The sequence below is a fragment of the Serinus canaria genome, chromosome 1A (genome assembly GCF_022539315.1).
Source record: "Serinus canaria isolate serCan28SL12 chromosome 1A, serCan2020, whole genome shotgun sequence".
Classification (NCBI taxonomy): domain Eukaryota; kingdom Metazoa; phylum Chordata; class Aves; order Passeriformes; family Fringillidae; genus Serinus; species Serinus canaria.
Genome location: NC_066314.1, coordinates 49,626,225 through 49,644,802, shown reverse-complemented (window position 1 = coordinate 49,644,802; position 18,578 = coordinate 49,626,225). Strand labels below are relative to the sequence as shown.

Here is an 18,578-nt window from a genome sequence, read left to right as displayed (position 1 = left end):
GCACTCTGCCGCATCCCCTGGGTTATCACCGCGTCCCGAGGCATGGCCTTCCCCTTTTCCCTGGTTACAGCGGCTGACAGGGAGCTGGCAGGGACGCCTCGCTCCTTCCCGCCAGAGGGGCAGGTGTGGGGGAGAAGCCGCATGGTACCTCCTGCCGCTGAGCCAGTGGGGATAATTTGGGCTGCTATGGAGGGGAAGGGGCCAGCACCTCCTTCTCCACATCCTGCATCATCATTAGTACCCCACAACCTTCCCATTGAAGGGAAGCTGGTGGCCTTTAAGTCTTGCTGAGAAAGGATCACCAAACTGCGCTCAATGCAGCTGGAAGTCCTCGGGGCACAGGTCCTGTCATCAGGATGGACATGGCAGTAGGGCTGCATGGGTCACTGTCCTCTCCTGGCACTTCAGCCAGACCCCATGTGTCTCCAGGCAGCTGTGATGGAGCTGGACCTCTGGAGGTGGCTATCCTGGAGGTTTTGTCCTCCCTCCCATACTGTAGTACTGATGGAGTGGAGACCTGGACTGGATGGAATCCAAAACCAGCTTTCTCCTCCTTCCCTAGATCAGACATTGTGGGAGATGCTCAATCTGTTCAGTGCTACTAACAATTAATTAATAACATCTAGTAACAGCAATTAATTGCTCATCATTCAGAGGGTTTAGGACCCTATATTTGAGGGACAGGGCCAGGGATGAGGCTCACAGATGTGGGATATTTACATTCCCTGGAGGTGTTGGAAAACACATCCTGAACACCCGGCTTTGAGAGGTGGCTGCTGAGGTCCAACGGACCCTTTCCCCCTCCATCCTCCCTTTTCCACCAGAGAGTAGTGAGCTTTCTCTCTGCCACTCCCTTCTCAGCAGGAGGAGCAGGGAGCAGCTGAGCCTGCAGGAAAGCTGGGCATAGAGGAGTTAATTCCAAACCCAACCTCAGGGAGAGGGGAAAAAAAAACCAACAGAGAACTATGGATCAGCAGCAAGAGCAGAGGGAGGGAAAAGGGGGAGTCAGAGAGAGAGGAGAGGAGCTCCAGAAGAAGAGAGAGCAGAGCTGGCGGCGGGCAGGGGGAGGCAGCGGAGCACCAGGCAGGAGCGACTGGGATAACCGAGCTGCCCAGATAAACTCCCCTGTGGTCTGCATCCTCCCGCTACCACTGCATGGGCTGGACTGGAGGTCTCCCCCTAAGCAAGTGGCAAAGCTGCAGACCCTTCCTCAAAAAGGTGAGTACTGGCTTCCAAAGCTGAAAGATGGCCTCAGGCTCCCTGAGCACAGACACCCTGGTGCATTTTGCATGCCCAGAAGGAGACCGGGCTCCTCTGCTTCAGTGAGGAGATCCCATGGGGCCAGACGGATAAGCTGGAGGGTAGCTATCAGTAGGACAGAGGGGACCAAAGACACAGAGAGGCAGGAACAGTCTCTTGGTGTGATACACAAAGAAGCTGGGAAGCAGAAGTGGCATGAGCTGAGGGATGGGGGGGCACGGAGCGAAGGAGCTTGCATGACCCAAAACCGAGTTAATTGCTTGTCAACAGTAGCTAGATAACAGTGTCTTTTCTTCTCTGTTTTTGCTTAGAGAAGGACAATTTGTTCGAATGATAGCATAACAAGGAGAAGGCTTATTCAGAGATAGGCTGTTGGTGTTCCCTGCTGAGCACAGTGTTACTCAGGGCTGGAGGAAGTTTTGCAGCAAATCACAATACCTTGAGCTGTGATAATAACAGGCTTCTTCACACTCATCATTCTGTTGTATTTCAGGTGGCTTCAGGATCTCCTCCCCATCCTCACCTACCTGCCATCCAGCCCGTGACCACCTCTCAGCATCAGGGAAAAGGTGCATTTAGTTGCCTTTGCTCTGTGGAGCGTAGCTACTGCACAGGGAACAAGGGGCAGCCAGCTCCAAGGTGCAGGGGGTCCCAGCTTAAGGAGTTCCCTTGGGGTGGGAATGTGTTGGGGTGCTGTGTGCTGCTGTGGGGTGTGATCCAGGCATCGGGTCCCTTGCTGCAGGATGTGGCACAGCCCTGGGCTGAGTGTGCTGGGACCACTTACAGCCCATGGGAGCCTCCTACCCCATGGCCCTGTGGCCAGACCCTGTTGAACATTAGCCAGGGTTTAGACTTGCCAAAGCAAGCAATCCCTATGGGTTTAGCTGATTTGGGAATGTAGGAGGAAGGTGGGTGAGGCCAGGTGGCAGGGCCAGAGTGCTCCTTCGGGGTGCTGGGAGCACAGGAGGTGTTCTGATGGCAATGTGAATCTGGGCAGGAGAAAGAGGCTTCAGCTCTGCTCAAGCCAGGCAGATGTGGGCTGACTGACCACAACAGCATTCTTGCCAGTGATGTCACAAGGGTCTTGGTGGCATCATTTAACCAGCTGGTTGGGATTGGCATCTCTGGGAGAAACATGAGTGTCAAAGGCTGGGGTCAGGCACCTTGGGGCCTATTATCCCTTTCTCCCAATGCAGGTCCCTGCAGTCTGACAGGAAGATGCCAGGGGGATTGAACATCTCTTCTGACAGCCCAGAGCTACGAGCAGCAGGGATTATTGTGCCCATCATCTTCTCCCTCATCTTTCTTGTGGGTACTGTGGGAAATGGGCTGGTGCTGGCTGTGCTGCTGTGGAATGGCCAAGTCAAGTACTCCACCACCAACATCTTCATCCTCAACCTGGCTGTGGCTGACCTGTGCTTCATCATCTGCTGTGTCCCTTTCCAGGCCACCATTTATACCCTGGATGGGTGGCTCTTTGGGGCCTTTGCCTGCAAGGCTGTGCATTTCCTGATCTACCTCACCATGTATGCCAGCAGCTTTACCCTGGCTGCTGTCTCTGTTGACAGGTAAGTGTTCCCTTCCCTTTGAGTTCTGCAGTCAGGGACACTGTGTTTGCCATTCTTGAGCTAAGGGTGGGAGAAAGGCCATTACTTATCCTGTTGGGTGTCCTGTAAGAAGCAGGTCAGGTCTCCCCAGAGATAGGGCCTGCAGAGCCAGTCTTTCCAGCTCCCCATGCCCTCCCCCTCTACCAAGCCAAGCTCTCAGCCTAATTACTCAGTACTCACTTGGGAAGAAGGGGAGTCCACCATGCATAAGCAAGAAAGCAAAACTCCCAGGGCAGCAACACAACTCAGAAGAAACAGGAGAGTCCTACTCCTATCCTTCTCTTACCTTGTTCAAAAGATACACTGCTTGTCCTTCCTGAGCTAGCACAGCAGAGTGGACGATAGAGATCCCAGGCCCACTGTTGGACTCTGGTAGTTTTGTGAATTCACTGTAACCCTCACTCCCAAGAGATTTGGGAGGGAAGAGATGGGTGGCTGCATGGGAGTGGGTACACAGAATGGGAATGTGGCAGCTCCACAGGGCAGGAAGAATACCTCATCTCACCTGTGTTGTTTTTTGTCTCTCCTTCTCCTTCCCCTCCTTGCCAGGTACTTGGCCATTCGCTATCCGCTGAAGTCCCGGGATCTCCGCACATCCCGAAATGCAGGAGTGGCCATTGTGGTAATCTGGTCACTGTCGATGCTCTTCGCAGGGCCTTACCTCAGTTACTACCAGATAATCCACTACCATGGTGTGCCCATCTGTGTCCCCATCTGGGAGGACCAGCGCCGAAAGGTTCTGGACATCCTCACATTTGTATTTGGATACCTGCTGCCTGTGACCGTGGTGAGCCTGGCATACTCGAGGACCATCAAGTTCTTGTGGACTTCTGTAGACCCCATAGAAAGAATCTCAGAGTCTCGGAAAGCCAAGCGTAAGGTCACCAAGATGATTGTCACAGTGGCCATCCTGTTCTGCCTCTGCTGGCTGCCCCACCACCTTGTCATCCTCTGCTTCTGGTTTGGCCACTTTCCCTTCAACCGGGCCACTTACGCTTTCCGCCTGGCTTCCCACTGCCTTTCCTACACCAACTCCTGCCTCAACCCCATTGTGTATGCTCTCATCTCCAAGCATTTCCGCAAGCGTTTCAAGCAGGCCTTCACCTGCCTCTTCTTCCAGAACAAGATCAGAAAAAAAAAGAAGAGAACTGGAAGGAAAGTCCATATGGTCAATGTGGAAAGAGGTTTTGCCAACAGGACAGGAGATTTCTGTGGAGGCAACACTGAGGTGACCCAAGCCCCAGAAGAGAACATCAGAAAGAGGGACCATGAAGGTGCCAGTCGTGCCGAGCATGGACTCAGCAGGTACAAGATGCCATGGTCTCTGTTCAGAAGGAGCTACTGGAGGAGGAAATTTTGGCAACAGCTGGCCATTCCCCAGATGTGACCCCTCTAAGAGGAACTGTTGGACAAGACCAAGAAAAAGCCCTAGAAAAGGGCTAGAGAGGCAAGAAAAAGTCTCTATTTGCATCACATTTTCTGACCACATCATAGTGATTTTGCTTTCCTCCAGGACATCATGCCCACGCCTTATCCCCACTGAAATGGTTTTATGTTGGCAGTAAGAGATGAGCTCGCACATTCAGACCCATTTAACTGAGTTCAAGTCCCCCAGAACTCATCAAACACCTCCTCAATGAACCTGTACTCATGTCTGAGACCTGCCATCATCCCAGCTCAATATTCACAGTAAACTTTAAGTGACTGCAACAGCCGTCCTTTTCTTTAATTACGTATGGTGTTTTATTAGTGCTGTGTGGATTCTGAATATATAACCCTTAATGTGAGGCAGGTCTGCACCTGTAATTTCTTAAGAGAAGGTGAAAATTGGGAAGCTTAGGAAGAAGTGTTTAGGGAAAGCTGTGATATTGTGGGACACCCAGACTTTCTCACTGAAGTTGGAAAACAATTACAGGTTGTCATGGTACTTATAGGTGTGCTGAGCCCTGTGTGGGCTACAAAATCCGCTGGTGTCCTCACTTGTCCCCATGCATGGTGCTGGAAGTTGTGTCAAAAGTAAAGGAGTTTTGGCCTCAGCCAGTGCTGTAGGCATTGTACAGTGGGACTGGGTGACATCAGGCAGCTTACAGAGCTGTGATGTGCATGAGCAGAGCCATGATTTCCCCCCTATTTCTCTTCTTTTTCCCTGCTTCTGTTTGCATAAATCTTTCCTTTTTGCTTTGTCCTGCCCACTCTTAATTCCCAGCTGACATGGTATTTTTAATGCTCACTGAAGCTGTTGTTCACCTTGCTGGAGCTTGGTTCCAAGGACATCCCTTTTTCTGTGCGGAGGCTAACTGAAGAGAAAGGCCAACAGTGCTGGGAAATAGGTTTTTTTCCATTCAAGTGCTTGATGTTGCTTTCTGCACTTTGAGCCTCCCTTGCCTCACTCCCTGTTTCTGATTTTTCCACCTCTCTCCTTTCGTGGTGGCTGCCACTCCTCTACAGTGGATCTCTTTCAGAAACGTGTCCAGTGTGCCTTCCTGGGAACAGTGAGTTCTGCAGCCACCCTCTGCACATTATGCCATGGCTGGTGGCCAGCCCACGTGGTCTCATCATTTCTTCAGGTTAAGAATCACTCCATAGCCCAAAGCACTGGAGGGAGAAGGGAACAGCAGCCAGGAACAATGACGTGGCACAGCTGGATGCTGCCTGTCCTTGCCTAGAAGCAGCTGGGCTGTTGCTCACCCCTGACCCTGTTCTTCCTGGTCCCAGGTTGCAAATGGGGCAGATCAGGTCAGGACTGGTTTGCTGCTGGGGTGAAGCCTAAATGAAACAGGACAGAGAGGACAGGGAAGATCTTGGGGAGATCTTTAGCATTTAGCATGACAAGTGGCTGCAAGCCCTGGGCCCCTTCACTACATTCTGCTTGGTGCTAAGCCCCAGTTTTAGGGAGCACATGAGCAGGAAGGGCAGGTGCTCAGCCTGGGTTGGGAAGGCTCTGGAGCCAGAAGGGAATTCCTGTCTATCCAGTACCAGTTTACATGCTCCAACTGGTTTCTCAGTTCAAAAGCAGAGGTGAAGCAAAGATGTCACATCCTTGATAGAGAGACAGGTTTAATTAAAACTGAAGGAGTTTGATTGCTGCTTTCCACGCAGCCTTCCCTCCAGACTGATTGGCATTCTGCAGTCTCTGCTCCCAGCTTCTTGCCTTAATTAATTACTCTTTTCTCTTATTTTCTATCCTGTTTTTCGTCACTCAGGCTGACAAGCTCATCTTTAACCCTTCAGGGACTGGTTTACCACATCAGTAGAGTGCAGCTTTTCCAAGATCTGGAACAGGATAGATGAAATGGGAGAGGTGTGAGCAGGTCAGGGTTTTGCGTCTAGTGGTAAGCATCAGCTCTTCTCTGTGGAGTAACTTTGTCCTGCCAACTGTGCTGATTCTGGTGTCTGGCATCTCCCTGGCATGTGTGACATGAACCTGACATACTGGGAAGTGCTAGACCCAGGTGCCAAGAAGCTTATCCTGCTTATGACCCTGTGTGTAAATCTGGCAACCCTGGGAAGGGAATTTTGGTTATTTGCTTTTGGGTTTAGCTGCTGGTTGCTAATCTATGACCAGCACTAGCAGGTTGCCAGCTGTTTATTTTAATTCTTCCATGTGCTCTCTTCCCCTCTTAGAGATTTCATTAAAAAAAACCCAGAGGAACACTGTTTGCCATACCTCCTTTATCATCTTCCTAATTAAAACTTGCTGATTCCTCCACCTAGTCACCCCATGGGCCCTGGCCTGCCCAGTGCTGCTCCCCAGGCTGGCCAGGCACAATGCATGAAGAAGGGATCTTTTTTTAAGTATCTTTCTGTGATGGAAGAGACCTTTGCTCACAGAGTGAGTAAAGGAAGTGGATGAAAGGGTGAGAAGTTTGCCAAAGATGCTTCATGGGGCTTCCTTAGCAGCGCAGATAATTGCTGTGCTGGATTTGAAGTCTGCTAGAAAGGCAAAGGTGGAGGGGGTAAATGAGTTTAGCTGTTGGAGATTAATTATTTTGGCTGCTGAAGAGCTGAACAAGTTCTTGATGTTCACACACATTGCAGTGTGTGCTTTGCACTCGATTGTGTGGGTGAAGTGACTGCTCTAGAGAAAGGTCATTTGCTTAGTAACATCCGTGCAGCTTTGCTGGGAGGCCTTGTCAGAGCTGTTGCTTCTGCTATGGCTCCTCTGTGAGACACAAGCAGGTCCTCAGCTGTTTGCTTGCTCGAGGCAGATCCTCAGTCAGGCTGGTTTTGGCTGCATCTTACAGTACAGCAGCAGCCTTAGAGCCAGGGAGGTTGCTGCTGGGTTCAATGGCTGGGAATTCTGCAGATCACATGCTCTGAATCAGGAGGGGAAATAAAGTGTATTTGGAATTCAGATAGTGGTGAGGGGGCACTAAAGCCTAAAGTCCCAGTTGATATCATGGTCCTGAGAACAGGGACTAATCATGGCCCAGGAAGGGATCTAGGGGGGTGCATTTGATGGTGCAGCACAAAGAAAATGAGGAGTTTGGACTGATTCTAATGGCAAAATAGCAGAGGGAAACCTGTGCTGTTGTTTCTATTCTCCATTACTGCAGCAGACACCTCTGGGGGAACACAGAGAACTGTCACCAGCCTCATGGGTTGTGCAGGGGAATTTGTGGCACAGGGTGCAAGGACAGAGAAAAGCTGCTGGGAGAAGCTGAAGCCTCTAGGCCAGAAGCAGGAAGAAAACCAGGCAGTGCCAGTCAACAGCTTTCAGCACAGTGGGAAACCATGTTTTCTCCTTCTCTGGAACAGCTTCTTTCCTGCCCAGTACCTAATTCTCATTCTGGATACAGCTGCTGAGCATGACAGGGTGGTTAAAGGCTCTAGGTATGACTGACTGATATGCAAAGAAACTTAAAACTTTTCTCCATCCAGTGCCAAACACATGATATGGCTCAGGGCAGCCCACAGCTTCAAGCCCTGAGGCAGGAAAGCAGAACTGACTATAGTGATTCATAGAATACAATTCCTACATGATACATTTTTTTCCTCCACTGAAAACCAGATGTGCTTTTCCCTTTCTTACCTGGTGTTACTGCTAAAGCAGTGGCAAAACTTCCTATAGCCATTTGGTTTTGATTGCCTCTCCTGCCATGGTGGGAGCAGTGTGGCAAAAGAAGCAAGACAATTGCTCCTGGCTGGCTGCAGCACCCCCACCTTTCCCCTCTGTCAGGAGCTGTAAAGAAAAAACCCAGCACCAGGCAAGAAAAAAGCCTGAAGACCTGTTGACAACATCACGTGTGCAGAGACTAAAAGCTTCACTCTGAGTCTCAGCAAGACGTGTTTCCTGGGTTTGAGGTAAGCTTGTATGAGGTGTCTACTTAGAGACAACATCAGCAACTGAAGTAACTGCAGGGATAAAGAGCGTTTTAGCCACGTGCTCTTCAGGCACCTTAATGGTCTCCTCAGCAACAAGGCTGCTGAGGGGAGAAGCGCTGGCAGCTGAGTGTATGTGGACATCAAGACTGGGCTGTAAAGATGGGAAGAGACAAGGTCAGTAAAGATTGGGCATGAAGGTCACCTGCTACTCACATGGGGCCACACTGGAAGTTCTCTGCCCTGCCCAGATGTCCCTCCCCAGCCCCTCATCCTCTTGCTGTCTCTCTTGACAGCACAGGCATTTTATTCATCATGGGACAAGGCACAACTTCTGCCCCTGGGTAAGGCTGCTTTTCCTCTCTGCAAAATATCTCATCTTGCACCTTGAAGTACCACTGCTGGGATTCCTTTCCTCTGTTTGTGGAGCTTCACAGCAACTACCTAGATTTTAAATTTGGATTTCTTGGCTGTGGAAGTCAGGATCAGAAAAGGTCAGCCAGCAACCCTGTACTTTGATCTGCAAACAGAGTGGTGATTGAACTCAAACAACTTTGTGTTGTCACTTCTGATTTAAGGACCAGGTATGAGAGTAGCGTTTACCAAGTCCAGTGCTGTGCATGGGGCCTGGAACAGATGTAAAGAAAGAGGAATGGGCCGCTCTGAAAAAGAGAACTTGGCCAAGGAGTCACAAAAGGCTGACAGGATTTTATTGAAGTTGAAAATACAAAAAGGTCAGATTGTCTCCCACCCTCTCGGCATCCTTCCCATCCAACACATCATAATGAAGTATCAATATGCACAGTGACACCTCCAGCCCAGCCATGAGACTGCTGCTCCCAGCTGTGTCCTCCAGCAGCCCACAGATGAACCCATCTAAAAGCCATGCCTATTTCTGGTATCTCAGCTTTGAAAAGAGATCCACTTAGCCCCTTCCTAGACAAGAGACATATCAGAGAGAATGCTGACCTAAAGATCTCTGAAGAATGCTCAAAATTGTGGTTGCTGCATATTTAAGCTGAATCTTAATAATAACCTCTTTCAAACCAATGACTCCCACGCCGTGGGATAGGTGTGGCTACCAGCACACCATGGTGCGGAACACAGGTGGGAACTCAGATCACTACTGACATGCTCCTATCACCCTGTTGCTGTTGGTGCCCTATCAACGAGATTTCCTGGATCCCTGCTCCACAGCAAAGTAACCTAAATCTTCATTGCTAATCACAGTCAGCAGAAGTGAGAGAGCAGCAAGAGCATTTACCTGAATCCTCCCTGAATCCTTCATAGCTGCATCACTTCAGGCTCCCAGCATAAACCATAATTTGTTTCTCACACTGCACTTAAGGTTCTCCATGACAAGCAAGATACAGAATGGCTGAGCAATGGGTTTGGTGCTGCTGAGGCAGAGGTAAATCCACCTCCATCCTAGCCCAATAATACAGCTGAGTGCACAATACCTCCTGTCAAAACTGGACCTCTTGCCTGAGAATGCCAGTGACAGGCAACACAAAATTTTAGTTATGGTGGGGCTTTTTTTGCAAGATGTAGATGTCTGCCTAGAACTGCATTAAGACTGTCACCCTCCAGTCCTTAATCTTGCAACAGGACAGCTCTAACCTGCTAGCTGCGTACCTGGGTGCTTTTGGGAAATGTTACACTGTAATATTTAAGCACCAAATTGAAGCAGACTTAAAAAATGGGTCCAGTGAAAGGTGTTAGTCTAGCCATGAAAAACTTTGTATCCCTTTTATAACCAGACACATTCTCTGCCCTCTGACAGCAGGCTCTGAGGAAGGTAAGGATTAAGCCTCAATGCATGTTTCTTAAGGCAGACTGTTTGCTTAGCTTCTAGCATGCAGAATTAAATGAGTGTTCTTCTCACAGCACAAAGCCTTCTGCTGTTCAAGGCATTCACTTTCTCCCTCATGCAACTGAGCAGTATGGAGGGGGCAAAAGGTGCCTTTTCCAAGCAGGGATGTTCCAAGCATTTCTGTGATGCTGGTCAGTTGCTGAGTGCACTAGTCAGGGCTGGTAACTGCACATGGCATTGGTCACCGCCTACAGTGAGCTGATGAACTTAGGAGAAGACAAAATATCTCTGGAAAGGGTACCCTATTCATTGCCAGCCCATCTACTAAAAAGTAGAGCAGCTCTTTTACCCCAAAGTCACAGCTGCAGCATTCTTGTCTGTTGCCTTTGTCGTGCAAAGCCTGCTGCCTTCCTGTGGGGCAGCTATGGCAGCACCAACAGGAACAGTCTGAGCACCACTGGAGAGTCAGTCTGGGCAGGAGTGGCTGCTGGCAGCAATGTTTAGGCAGTGATCTGAGAAGCAAACTTCAGCTTCCTTTTCTCTAAGGCTTCTCCTGCTGCTTCAGGAAGATGATTTGGCAGCCCATTACCTGTTGTCCATCTTCTGCATCTGCAGGCTGAGTGACGTGAAGCTGGCCAGGAGGTCTGTAACCTCATCCACCTGACAGAAGAATACAGATGGCCATCAGGGAGGGGAATGCAGCTGTGCAGTCACCCAGGGCCACAGAAGAAACCCTCATGCAGCAGGGACCACCCCTGCACTAGAATTGCCAGTAATGCCCATGCTGAACTTATACTAAAACAGGATCCTTTTGGGGCCAACAATCATGCAGAAGGGCTACTATCCTCATCATCAAACAAGCCCTAATCTAAGGCAATAGGAGCTTCTACCCATTCTTCAAGAGGTGATGATTGACTTCCATTCTGTGTGATTTAGCCAGTCCTTAAAATACAAGCATGTTGCTACGTTACCCAAAACTCAAATGTGGTGTCAGGGCTATTTCCTCCAAGCCTGTTTCTAGGGGCCAGTCTTTTGTACGAAAAAACCCCCAGGACTGCAACCCTGTGCAGCTGTGCTGATCCTGGCATTAAACTGACTGTCCTCAGCCCATCTGATCCTCAGCTTCCCTTCTGCTTGACACTGTGATGCTTTCTACATTTTGAATTTTCACCTAAAGGAGTACCATGAGTCATCATGTAACTTGCCCACTTCCCCCAATGTGAGCAATAACCATGTCTTCAGTGCCCCACTGCTCATGTAGTTGCATTCTCCCAAATGCAGGAGCCCCAATGCCAGGAGGTGAGTCAGAGTAGCGCAATGCTGCCTACCTGCTCCTTTGTGCTAGTCATCTGTAGCCTGGAGCAGAGGTCATCCAGCTGTTCCTTTTGCTCATGCCTCCCCAGACGGTCCAGGTATTCCCGCAACATCTGGATAATCTGAAACAAACAGGCACAAGAGGCAAACATCAGAGAGCTGCACCAGGCTGAAGTGTTTCTACAGGAAAAATTAAATTGCCAAGCACACAGCCTTGAAGCTCGAGAACATGGCAGAGTACACGACCCCTAGAGACGAACCAGGCAAAGCAACTACACAGCACTAATGGCAGCATCAGAGTCCAATGAGTCACCAGCACCATTCACCAGTCACAGATGGACTAGCTGTGATCCTTGTGCCTGGTTAAGAACAGGGAAGAGAGATAAGCCCAGCTGAAGCAGCACAAGGTCTAGCCCTGAAAGCACCAAACTTTTCTTTAAGGCTAGTCAGCTTCCCTCACTGTGAGGAACAGGGACTTCTAATTCCAGCAGGATCTGCTCATGCACAGAGGATAAAAATCCTTGTGTCTATGTGGCTCCTGAAGTGAGGCCCATGCCTCATGCATTTACAGGCCAAGGAGTGCTTTCCTATTTCATGTCTCTACATACTAGAGCAGGGTAGACTGTGTTAGGAATACAGAGAATGTGTACAGCACAGCTACAGCCTCGTGTCTCGTCCCTCTTCTGCCACAAGGCATCTCTTACATCATGGTTGAAGAACAGAGTATGCTCCATACAGCTCAAGAATCCACTCAATGCATCCTTAGCTTACCAGAGCCAAGGGAGGCCCTGGAAAAAATTAAAGTAGAGGCTGGGAAAAAGGAAGGTGTCTGAAAATGGAAGTCAAACTCTTCCACAGCAGTTAAGAGCCTACAGACAGACATTTAAGTAAAGGGGGCAGGAGGCTGCCAGGGGCTGCACCCCATTACCAGAACATGGGGCTGTTCCTTTTACCTGTTTCACTTCAAGGCGTACAGCCTCCAGGCTGTGGGAGAATCCTTCCTGCAGGATATTCAGCTTTGACTTAGCAAGGTGCAGTGGGGTTCTGCCAGCTCGATCCAAGGCATCAACTCTGGCCCCTGCAAGATGCATGAGCAGGGACAGTGAGGTCTGTCACCAGGATTTGGTGTCCCTGGAGAGTTTCAACAGGGCAGGAAGGGAACAGGCTGTAACTGTTATAGAGGAAATGTTACCTCCGCGCAGGAGCGTGGTGATGACAGGTACGTGGTTCGTGCAGGCAGCTGGGGAGGGAAAACACAGGACACACAACGCAGAGGTACAAACAAAAATGAGTTTCTGCTCAAGCACAGAGCTCGCTGCTTCCCAAAGGGCTTCTCTGACAGAGAAAAGAGGAATAGCCCAAATGCTAAGGTACCGACCCACTCAAGCCTGAGTACTCTATCTGGAACAGATCTTGCACTCCTTGGGGCTGGCAGAGGGAGAGAAATCAATTTTTTCAAACCTTTTCTTTGACTTTAAATCTTTGTGAGGAGTGAATCTAATGAAATGCAGAGTCCCTCCTAGGTCCTTAAATTTGGGGATGCATCCTGTGAGGCATAGGCAAGAGGAAGGCGGAGAGGAAAGGAACAGTAAGGAGGTTCTCACCTCACTTTTCTGCATGCAAAGCTCATCTGTGCGACACTTACCCAAGTGTAAGGGAGTATTGCCCAGCCCATCTCTCTGGTTTGGGTCAGCCCCATGGTCCAGAAGCAGCTGGACTAGAAACAAGGAAAGAGAGACAGATCAGTCCCTTCCTTTTGCCCCACAGGTCCATGTGGCAGCCACCAGGCTGCCCAGGTGCTTTTGTTCAGCTCATCAGCTTCCTTACTGAGACAGGGACAGAGGTTTGCATAGCAATGCAGAAAGACCCAGCACAAAGCCATGCAGTGCCATTGCTCCAGGGCTCCCTGGTGCGAAGAACTGGGAGGAAGGACACCCCTCCCTCTGCACCAGTACAGTCATAGAACTGGGAGGTCCCGTTCCCCTTCCAGCAGGCACACATGGCAAACCCTGAGGCCAGAGTTGTCAACTTTGACACAAAAGGAACAGAAAAGAGCAACCTCTGACAGGTGCTGAAGCAAAATAAAGAGCACCCTTCAAAATCCTTGCCACAGAGAGCCTGGAAGACAGAACTCTCCCCACCCCTCCTCACCGATGTGATCGTTGCCATTGCAGGAGGCAAAGTGCAGGGCTGTCCGGCCTTTGTCATCCGCAGCACAGGGGTCAGTTCCATCCTCCAAGAGTTGCTGCACTGACAGAACCAAGGAGAAAAAAAGCAGGTAAGCTGAAGGGGCACCTGATCAGAGAGGTAATGCTATCTGCTCTTTTGGGGGCAGAGAAACGTGCTGTCAGCTGCTAAGTCAATTATACTTGAACCAGTTTCCACCAGTATCCTAGCTCAGCAGAAGTAGCCTAAGCAGCATAACCTCCACCCTCTGATTCAGCCTTCACCACCTTCCACACGTTGCTATAAAAGATAAGCCAACTGCTCTAATGGCTAAAGATCCACCTAGCCAAATTTTCAAGCTCCAAGGACAATCAGCAGCAAATACCTAGAGAAGAACACAAAAGGATAGGAAGGACGTGGGGCTCACTCTTGGTTTTAGTCAGCTGCATCTCGGGCACTTTCCAAGCTGGAATTAGCATCCTGTGCTTACTACTACCCCTCCATGGGCTTTCCCTGTGGATTTACATGGTCATTTTCTGCACCTGTGTACAGTTTTGACATCAACGTGGACTCACAGTCAGAAGTTTCACAGTGTGAGCACAGGTAGTGCGAAAAGCCACTTCTTCACACCTTGCCCCTTCCTAACTAATGGTGGCTACAGTTTGGGAAGCAGGCAGGGAATGCACCAACCTGGCAAGAGCCGAGCAAAGAGATCAGTAAAGGGTGGAAAGATCAGGGGCATAAAAATAGCACCTACACAACATGTGTTAGGGGCATCTGTGATGGCTGATACTTCTGCTGTTTTGAGATCACCCTAATATACTACCTGGTGTGTAAATAGAGCTCGTTCCATAGCTGTTAAAAGTGCTGACAGGTCACTACATTTTGAGATCTTTAAAGAGCATATTCTAGAACAGTAGAGACTGTTTCAGGCCACTGAAAGTCACCATTCATCTCAGCTTCCAGAAAGTGAACTACAGCCACCTTTGAATCTCTTCCTGTACACATCCTACTTCAAGTGTGGTACAGAACTGAAAAGAACACCTAAAAAGATGGAAGTGGCGTTAACATGGAATGTTTGATACTTCAGAAGAAAGAATGGAAGACTTACAGTGCCCCAGGGAGAACCATTAATAGGAACAATTTAGCTACTCTTCCCCCAAACCAAGTAGGAGTGACATAACCTCTCCACCCAGTGTCACCACAGGAAACAGCAAAGATGTTTACTTGTTGATGAAAAATAAATTAATCATAGCACACTTCCTCAAGTTGCAGAGTAAACAAGACACAAGAGGACTATAAACATGGGAACCAGTCTATCAAATCCAATGTGGATTGAAACAAAGACTTCCATAAAGTCTGCATTCCCTCATCTTCCTGTTGGAAATGATGTAACTTTTTGATAATTTTAGTTAGTGGCTTTAATTAACTTTGAAATTAATTGCTTTAGTTAATCATAATATATATACACAATTATAAAGAGTGTGTGATTCTTAAATTATTCTTAGCAAATATTTAGCAAAGCTCTCATAACATACTTTTGTAGGAACCAGCTTGGGGAAACTACCGAAACTTTAACTTTTGATAAACTAATTCTGATATGCTTCAACGAACAAAACCAGAGAAAGATGTATGATTGAGGTTGGACATCTGGAATGTAGAATTTATGGACCACAAGGACTTTGCAGAAACCAGAAGATAAAGAAGGGACTAACAAAGACTCAGTGTATGTGTTAGAAAATCCCTACCAGAGGAAAAAGATACTAAAAAGACTAAAAATAAGGACTAACTAGCATGAGAAGTAAGAAACCAATACCCCACAGAGGACAGAGTACTAATTAATAAAAGGAATTATATAATTTATAACCAATGAACATTAATTTCTTTGTTTGCTATGAAGTAAAAATAAGTGAAGAAGTTTTATATCTGTGTCTGGAGGCCAGAATTTTGTGAGATACACAAATCCCTCCTGGCCAACCACAACATAACATCTTACGCACTAACACTAAAAAGAAAGTATTAGTGGGGTTTATTTACCCCAACAATTGTGAAGGATTTGGTAACCATTTACAGGTGACTCAGTTGAGACAACACATTTGACGTTTCCCAGACTTAGAGGAACAAGGACTTCGGTGCACACTGACAGACTTTTTCAGGGCAATTTTTCAATCCTCTGATCCAGGTGAGTTCAAGGCAAAAACCCCTGGGAGTTTATTAAGACGTTATTGAAGGTTTAAAAAGGTATATCTAATCATAAGCTTGCACTCTCTAACATATTAAGAGTTAAGTGATTATATAATTGGCTATTTCCTATTAAAAGTTAGTGTAAAACTCTGTAAGTGAATATTAATGGAATTATGTTTGAGTCCCACTGCCTAGCTGGAAAACTGTAATTGTAAAACTATGTAAGTGACTATCAAAAGGCGTGGTTTGAGTCTTCACCCTCTGCTTTGCCCACAAATTAGTCAGACAGTGCTGCTTGCACAAAGAGCCACGTTGTGGAAGGGCTTTGCCGAGTTATTTCTGTGCTTATTAAAGCCCAGGGTATCTGTTAGTGTTGGAAAATGCAAGCATGTGGTAATGTGAGTGTCATAAAAATAAATTGAGTTTGTAGGCAAATTCGTTGGCTGTAAGAGTGTTGAAGCCATTGTATGTGGACTGTGAATTTTAGGGTATTGGTGTGTACTAAGTGTTTGGTTTTGGGAAATGTAAAGTGCTAAAGTGAGGATTGTTTGCTCAGAGCTCTCTGCCGGCGTTAGCACAGCGGCTGCTACTGTTTCAGTGACTGGAATAGTATTGGTGTGCATGGAGCGCTCTCTCGTGTCCGTTGTAGTCATTGCTGGAATTTCTATTTACTGTGGGCTTCCCTTTTTCTTCTCGAGCCCAGGAAGAGGGGGAAGACCCAAATGTTCGTCTTTAGGTTGTATTTTGCAGCACTGGAAAGAATTTTAAAGCAATTCTTCAACTTGGACATAGGTAATAGAATATTACTGGTGGCTAGATTATCTATTAGATAATCAATAAAAATGGCCAGTTCATGGTATTTTACACCAAAATGTTATTTTAGAATTGATGTTATATTGCCAAAAGAAAGAGAAATGGAATGACATACCACACATAGTACCTCAAGCAGTGATGAGACAAGCAGCCAAAGATAAAAACATAGGGAAGCAGAAGCTATTAGAGATAACTTGAAACATCAAGTAATTAGTGTAAAAATACCAGGAATCAAAAGTGTAGTCAGTAAGTGTAAAATACGTTTGCAACATAATCCACACCACTACAAAAGACCTCCTTGAGGGACTACAAAAAGAGGAAACTGTCCTGGAGTTTATAGGCAAACAGATTTTTCTGAGTTACCTCGACAAGAGGGATAATGATACCTATTGGTTTTAGCTGACACATTTTTTGGATAGCTGCTTGCACTAGCAAAACAAGAGAAGTTACCAAGATATTGTCAAAAGAGATAATACCCCAATTTGGAATTTCATTTGGAATGAATGATCTATGATATCTTATAACAAGAGACAAGCAAAATTTTTGCATTTTAATGTCTTAAGTTTTGCTAGATACTCAATGATTTAAGTGGAAGTAATCTTAAAAGAAAATTAAGATCACTTCCAAAAGGGGGATTTGTCAAAAATTTCAGAACTTTTTAGTAATTTTAGTTAATGGTTTTAATTACCTTTTAAGTTGATTGTTTAGTCATAATCAATAAATATTTATTAATTATAAATAGTGTGTTATTCTTTTATTACTCTTAGCCAGCACCTAGAAAAGTTGTCATTAAGTTATTTTTGTAAGAGCACAGATTGCAAAAACTACTAAAACTTTTAAGTTTTGATAAACTAACTCTGATATGTTTCAATTAACAAAGCCTGAGAGAGAAAGATGTAGTGTTGAGGCTGGACATCTGGAAAGCAGAATTTATGGACCACAAGGGAATTTTGCAGAAACCAGAAGAGTGCAGCCCTGGCCCTGGTTCTAATCTACTGGGTCATGCTGCCTCATCATACAGGGTGTGGCTTAGATAATTGTAACTTTTCCACCTAAATCAAAACATTATTCTCTTGCTGCTAAAAACTGGGCAAAAGAACATACCAAAACAGCTGTGCCAGTGCAGTGCTGGTTTAGCTCCAGGCAGATGGAAAACTAACGCTATGAACCAGGTGCAGTGAAAAAGTGAACACAATAACCAGCCCCACTCTGCTTGGAGAACAAACCTGGGCTTTAAAAAAGCATTTTCTAGATCTGAAGCATCTAAAGCATCCTGTCCAGAAACTATCTGCACTCACTTCCTCCTCTCCAAAAGTAAGAGCCCTAGAGATACTGCCCTTCCAAGAAGAGGTCCCAAGATTGACAGAAGTCTTACCTGTGTCCAAATCATTGCTATTGGCAGCTTCACGCAGCCTTTTCAGAGCTATGGAGGAAAGAAAACAATTACTGGAAAGCACCGAGGAAAAAGACACGTTTCCCTGCCGAAACATTCCACCTCGTGCTCGAGCACAAGTGCGGGGCCAAATCACGCTGCTACTGGCTCCAGAGAATGGGAAGCAGACCAAAGCACCAGGTAAGTATGGTTCTCCCCGTCTCCTCCCGAAGCCGGCCGCGGGCCCGCCCACTCCTGACGGATACCCTCCCCCGGCAGCACCGGGGCGCTTCCCCAGCCGCCCACTGAACAGAGCCGACCTCCCTCCCGCAGCCCGTGCGGAGCTGCCCGAAGGAAGGGCTGTTCCGCCGCTCACCGTGCGCCTCCTTGCCCGTGGGCCCCAGCCGGCGGTGAAGGCGGGCGGCCCTACGCAGGCGGCGGGCCGGGATCTTGCCCGCGGGCTCCTCCCGCTGCCACAGGACGTGCAGGTAACCGAGGGATGCGCCCGGTCCTAGTGGCGGCAGCGCGATGCACGGCTGTGGCTGTGGCTGTGGCTCTGACTCTGACTCCGGCCCCGGCCCCGGCTCTGACTCCGGCCCCGGTCCCGGTTCCGGCCCCGCGCCGAGAGCCCCGTCAGCCCCACCGCCGCCCTCCATCCCGTCACGGCCCGGGCCGCCGAGAGGGGCGGGGCGTCGCCGTAGCAACGGGGCGGGCCGCGTCCTCTCGA

The 18,578-nt window shown here is 48.1% G+C and overlaps 2 protein-coding genes across 3 annotated transcripts; one reads left to right on the top strand and one right to left on the bottom strand.

Annotated features, from left to right (window-relative positions):
• The first annotated feature begins 6 nt into the window (after window positions 1–6).
• GALR3 (galanin receptor 3) lies at window positions 7–4,654 on the top strand. The gene is given in 5 exon segments (XM_009086489.4): window positions 7–1,218; window positions 1,754–1,829; window positions 2,457–2,828; window positions 3,417–4,147; window positions 4,150–4,654. Coding segments are annotated over 5 exon segments (1,593 nt in total). The 5' UTR covers window positions 7–965; the 3' UTR covers window positions 4,311–4,654.
• A 4,223-nt stretch (window positions 4,655–8,877) lies between these two features.
• ANKRD54 (ankyrin repeat domain 54) lies at window positions 8,878–18,549 on the bottom strand. 2 transcript variants are annotated; one of them, XM_009086932.4, is made up of 8 exons: window positions 18,228–18,549; window positions 17,855–17,902; window positions 13,468–13,566; window positions 12,962–13,033; window positions 12,509–12,556; window positions 12,270–12,394; window positions 11,331–11,438; window positions 8,878–10,662 (listed from the first exon to the last, which is right to left on the bottom strand). In XM_009086932.4, exons 1-8 carry the CDS (start codon window positions 18,505–18,507, stop codon window positions 10,588–10,590), a joined length of 855 nt encoding a protein of 284 aa, XP_009085180.3. In that variant the 5' UTR covers window positions 18,508–18,549; the 3' UTR covers window positions 8,878–10,587. The 2 variants fall into 2 exon arrangements, with proteins under 2 accessions (XP_009085180.3, XP_030094354.1); XM_030238494.2 differs by having other exon boundaries at window positions 13,468–13,561.
• Window positions 18,550–18,578: the final 29 nt, after the last annotated feature.